At 41.0% G+C, this 6,000-nt stretch overlaps 1 protein-coding gene across 1 annotated transcript in view; it reads left to right on the top strand.

Annotated features, from left to right (window-relative positions):
* Positions 1 to 1,339: 1,339 nt before the first annotated feature.
* Positions 1,340 to 6,000, top strand: part of pde1a (phosphodiesterase 1A, calmodulin-dependent) — an 86,960-nt gene continuing 82,299 nt past the window's right edge. The window contains exon 1 of the mRNA XM_053626282.1: positions 1,340 to 2,659. Coding sequence (XP_053482257.1) covers positions 2,559 to 2,659 — 101 coding nt within the window. The 5' untranslated portion in view covers positions 1,340 to 2,558. The remainder of the gene's footprint in view (positions 2,660 to 6,000) is intronic.

The raw sequence follows: 6,000 nt of genomic DNA, 5'->3' as shown, positions 1-6,000 counted from the left end.
TGGCGAAATTGCAATTGCACAAAATTGTTTTGCACGGTGTTTCACAGTGATGAAATGAGACCTTTTAGCTGTACTCATGTTCGAGGCACGTGAATCGAAGAGGGCTTTGGCTAAATGCGTGTTGTGATGACATCACATGGTGTGTTTTGGCCCAAATATGTGGAAAATCTGCAGTAGTTTTGGAAAATTGCAAGCTCCTCGGATAATTGCGGAGAGCAAAATTGCAAAATCCTGGAGGGATTGTTTATAGTATTTTTTAAAAATGTAGAAACAATTAATTTAATTATTATTTGAAGGCATCTTTGCACAGAGTTTTGCACCGTACTGTAAATACCACAGAGTGTTGGAAGCATTATGTTTTCAGGTTTTCCATCCATGCCTCTGTCTGAGATTCTCTTTAGCGTGATAGCTCAAGAATGAGTGGTTGAATGTTTGTCGTATTTATATGTAAGTATCAGTGTATGAACTATTTAGGTTTTGGAATTGATCCAAACAGGGTCAAGGTCACAGCAAGGTCAAATGTCTGAAATAGTTTTTTTCTTTGGTAGCTTCCTTCCTGTTTGATGTATATTTATAGGGAATCTCATTGATGCCGTTGGCGTTGAGTTTGACTTGTTTATACATTTCTGGATTTGTGCAGGACAATAACAATCTGACTTTTTTTCCCCATTCTAATAGGTTACAAAGGGATATGACATATGTGCAGCTTTTATATTTGGTCAAACAATAATGTTTCTATCGACTAGAGGCAAGGCTATAATTTTTTTATCGTAAGCTACTTACAGAAGAGCATTTTGTAGCAGAGTGCTGGTGCAGTTTTCTCCATAGCACAGATACATGTCACATCGGTGAGTTTGTTCATGCAGAGGGAATACACAGCAGCATCCCAAAACACATAATGTACTAAGTAATACACTTGCTTTGGTAGTATGTGGTTTGGGATGCAGACTGAGTGTTCGCCAGTTTGAGGATATAATATAATTTAATGCTGTTGTTTCCTCTGTATTATTATATTACATTTATACATTTATATGTGTGTGTGGGTTTAATGTGTTGTACATTCTGAGATGCTTTTCTGCTCACCATGATTGTAAAGTGTGGTTATTTGAGTTACCGTAGCAACTCAAAACCCATTTTCGTCTTACCTCTCTCACCATCAAGGCGTTTCTTCCTGCAGAACTGGCGCTCACTGGATGTTTTTTGTTTTTCGTGACCATTCCGTATAAACTTAAAGATCAGCAGTTTCTGAAATACTCAAAGCAAACACCCATGCCACTGCAATGGCATTTACATCTGCATGATTTTATTCATTGCACTGCTGCCACATGATAAAAACCCAACAAACAGTGACACAAAGAGCACTGTGAAATTGTGATGCATGCATGGGAATGGAAGCGAGGGGGTGGTTGTGGGGGTGGTGGTTGGGGTGGGGAAACAGGAAGTAGCACTCCGTCTAATTCCATTAGCCTTTACGCACCATCAGCGCTGGAAACAACAACATCACATCTATTCTTCAGGCTGTTGTCACTGCATTAGCACTTGTTTATGGCGCTGGCTGTGTATGAGCGCATGAATCAGGAGAGAAGCTGGCAGTAAAGGAATAGCCGAGCAGCAGGTGCACGATGATGTTGATGATGATGATGATGATGATGATGATGATATCAATGCCCATTTCTTTCTCAGTCTCTCTCCCTCTCTTGCTGTTTTGGTGTGTCTGAGGTTGCTTTTCCTGGTGCATCGCCAGAGAAACAGGGTGTGTGTGTGTGTGTGTGTGTGTGTGTGTGTGTGAGTGAGAGAGAGAGATAGAGTGAGAGAGAGAGAGAGGAGGAGGAGTTGCCTTCCAGGCTAAGCCCATCTGCTCACTGTCTGAATCTGGTCAACACGGAAACCATAGCTATGACGCTTCTAGCAGCGCCAATCTCTCTGGGTGTGTAGGACCGTGTGTGTGTGTGTGTGTGTGTGTGTGTGTTTATCAGGAAAATCAATGTGTCATCATTGGGAGATCAGATACGCTAGTGTCATGAGGAGAGCACGCCTCCGTCATAACAGTGAGAGAAGGAACGAGTGAGGAAACAGAAGGAGGGAGAGAGGAGAGAAGAAGAGAAGAGGAGTTAAAAGGAGCTGGAAAGATTTTAGACACTGTGAGTGTGATGGATCCTCAGTAAGCTGCAGTTCCGGTTAGAGAGAAAGAGAGAGAGAGAGAGAGAGAGAAAGAGAATGATAGATAGAGGGTGGGAGTCCATGTGAAAAAGACCTTAGTGCAACTGTGTCTGTATATGTAGCTTGCGTGTGACTACAAGTGGTGTGCTGTGCTGTCAGTGCTGCGACACTACACTCTCTCTCTCACACACTCACACTTTCATTCACACACACACGTGCAGATCTTCTACACTAATTGCCTGATGCCCTGTGGAGCCGCGGACTCCAGGATGGACGGTGCGCTCTGAGTCTGAGGACGGCGAGTGCCGACACGCACATGCTCAACCTGCTACCTGCCGATTCTATTACCCTGTAGGACAGTATACACACTCTCTCTCACACACACATTTTTGCAAGCCATGGATTCACTCTCCAATGACGTGGAGGGGCTGGAGAACAACTCCATGAAGTACAGCAGGAACGAGCAGACGGAGAAAATGTGGCTCCGGCTCAAGGGAATGTAAGTTGCTGAACGCACTTGTCTCTTGATCAGGTGTAAACTGAGATTATGGATGGAGTTCATGCAGGTGGAGGAGGAGTGCGTAGTTTTGAGTGCATGTTTCAAAATGCTCACAGGTTCTGATTAATAGAACTATCACAGGGTTTTGTAGTTGTCGAGTAATAAAACAACAAAGCGAACTGAAATTCTGTAGTGCTGCGAGTGTAGCGTGAGCACTGGATAAATAGTTGCGTTCATGACATGCTGTGCTTATTTTCCTGCTCTCTTTTAAGTTAGTTTTATGACCTCAACTCGCATATGCTCCACATGTTTCGTGGACTCTTGGTCTTGTTTTGGACTTTGGCTTGAAAAACATGCCGCATGACAGAAGCCAGTGCCATCGTTTTTGCCTGAGTCTTAGCCCCAGAACAGTTTCATTTCCTTTTGACATTCAGTGCTCTTTATGATTACACATACTTATGTAAGCTGTACATGTTCAGTCTCAGATAGTGCTTATGTGCAGTGTGTTTTTTTTTTTTTTTTTTTTTTTTTTGCGTGTGTGTGTGTGTGACAGAGCTCATTCTTTATTGTGTATTGGCAAAGCAAATGAATAAAAGCCTGTAGTTTGTAGCAGTTATTACCTACACAAGCAGTAACAATTTATGCATAAAAAATTGCTTGAGCTTCATCATTCCCATGCACAGATGGGCTCTGTTTAACACACTCACCAGCACTTTATTAGGAACACCTGTACACCTGCGTATTTATGCAGTTATCCAATCAGCCATTCAATTCATGTGGCAGCAGTGCATTGCACAAAATCATGCAGATGCAGGTCAAGAGCTTCAGTTAATGTTCACATCAAACATCAGAATGAAGTAAGAGTGTGATCTCTGTGACTTTAACCGTGACATTGATGTTGGTGCCAGATGGGGTGGTTTGAGTATTTCATAAACTGCTGATGTTCTGGGATTTTCACACCCGTGTGTGTAGAGTTTACACAGAATGGAGCAAAAAACAAAAAACATCCTGTGTGCAGAGGGTCTGCAAAGCTGAAACACGTTGTTTGATGAGAGAGATCAGAGGAGAATGACAGGACTGGTCTGAGCTGACAGGAAGTCCATAGTAACACAAATAATCACTCTTGTTGTAAACAGTGGTGAGCAGAAAAGCATCTCAGCATGCACATACATCAAACATTGAGCTAGGAATCTGAGGTATCATGGGCATAGACTCACCCAAACTGGACAGTTGAAGACTGGAAAAAGACCATGGGATTTGTTTCCTAATCTTCAACTGTCCAGTTTGGGTGAGTCTGTGCCCATGATAACTCAGATTCCTGTTCTTGGCTGATTAGGAGTGGAACCCAATGTGGTCTTCTGCTGTTGTAGCTTGTCCACCTCAAGGTTTGATGTGCTGTGCTTTCTGAGATGTCTTTCTGCTCTCCACAGTTGTAAAGAATGCTTATATGAGTTACTACATCCTATCTCGAACCAATCTGGCTTTTTCCCTCTGACTTCTCTTTCCACCCACATACTGTAACTATCTCTCACTCAGTGTTCTTTGTTTTTCACACCATTCTGTGTAAACTCTAGAGACCGGTCCTTGTGAAAATCTCAATTCCCAATTCAGCAGTTTCTGAAATACTCACACCAGCCCTTCTAGTACTAACACCCATGCCATGGTTAAAGTCACTGAAATCACATTTTCCCTCATTCTGATGTTTGATGTGAACATTAACTGAAGCTCTTGACCTGTAGCTGCATGATTTTATGCATTGCACTTCTGTCACATGAATGGCTGATTAGATAGCCGCATAAATGAGCAGGTGTACAGGTGTTCCTAATAAAGTGGATGGTGTGTGTACATTTGAGCTCTTTCCTCATTCAGAATCCATAATTCCAGAGAAAGGTGGAATTTACTTAGCTTCTTAGTTCACTGTTTTTAGTCATAGAGCAAAAATAATTCAATATTCCATATAAAACACCAACATCCTCCAGAAAACACCAACAAAGAAAACAGCCTTCTCTGTCAAACTCTAACTTGCATCAGTATTCTCCATTAGACATCAACATACTCCATCAAACACCAACGTCCTCCATCAAACACCAACAAAACAAAACCCAACCTTCTCTATCAAGCACCTACCTACATCAATATTCGACAAAAAACACCAACATATTGTACTCAAACACAAATAACAACATTCTCCATTGAACATCAACAAACACTAATGTCCATCAAACACCAACAAAAAACTTCTCTATTAAAAGCCAAATCACATCAGTATTTCCCAGCAAACTTCAACTCCAAACACAAATACCAACATTCTCCATCGAACATCAACAGAAACATTTTCTCCATCAAACAGTAACACTGACATTCTCCATTAAAAATGAAAAAGGCCCAAATGTTCTCCACAGAACACCAGCAAACACCAATGTTCTCTATTTAAAATTAACGTTGTTCAACAGTAACCAAAAAGCCAACCTTCTCTACCAAACACCAACCTCCATCAATATTTCCATCAAACACCAACAGTGTCTATAAAATAACAAACACCACACACATTTTCCAAAAAACACAAACTCCAACATTCTCCATTAAGCATCAAATGTTCTCCATTGTTCACCAGCAAATACCAACATTCTTCATAAAACACCAACAAACACCAGCATCTTCCATCATCCACCAACAAACACCAATTTTCTCCATCAAACACCAAAAAGACATTCCAAAAATTCCAACAAATGCTAATATTCTCCAATATTTATCATCAAACACCAACATTTCCCTAACACTCAATTAAATACCAATGTTCACAGTTAAATACCATATTCTTCAACTAACACTAGCATACCTATCCCAGGGGATTATCCCGGGAACACTCATTCACCACTAGGGGCAATTTAGATTATGCACCAACTGGAATGTTTTTGGGAGTTTGAAGGAAAGCGGAGAACCCAGAGGAACCCACACAGACCGAGAGTAGATCATGTGAATCTCCACACAGTCAGGGACGAGGAGACCTAGCTTAATATCCAAAAAAAAGAAGTAAAAATCCAGAGGTACTAGTGAGAGGAAGAGCATTCTAGAAACATCTAAACAACCAAACACCTACAGTTTAAACTAAAGGTTCTAAATCAGTTCCTGAAGTCCACATTTTTTTCTTATTCTGTTACAGTTTCTAACACACCTGAGCAAATAATCAGCATTCTATAGCATTTTTCACCTGCTCAGCTTTGCAGCTGCTGGAACAGAATAACAGAAAAACAGCAGAACAGAAAAACATTTTGGAAAGAGAACAGAATAAAAAGGGAAAAAAAACGCTTCCATCGTTACTGTATTGGTGTTTTTATTTG

Source organism: Ictalurus furcatus, chromosome 6 (genome assembly GCF_023375685.1).
Source record: "Ictalurus furcatus strain D&B chromosome 6, Billie_1.0, whole genome shotgun sequence".
Taxonomy (NCBI): domain Eukaryota; kingdom Metazoa; phylum Chordata; class Actinopteri; order Siluriformes; family Ictaluridae; genus Ictalurus; species Ictalurus furcatus.
The sequence above is the reverse complement of the archived record's forward strand: the minus strand, read 5'-3'. Positions and strand labels throughout refer to the sequence as shown.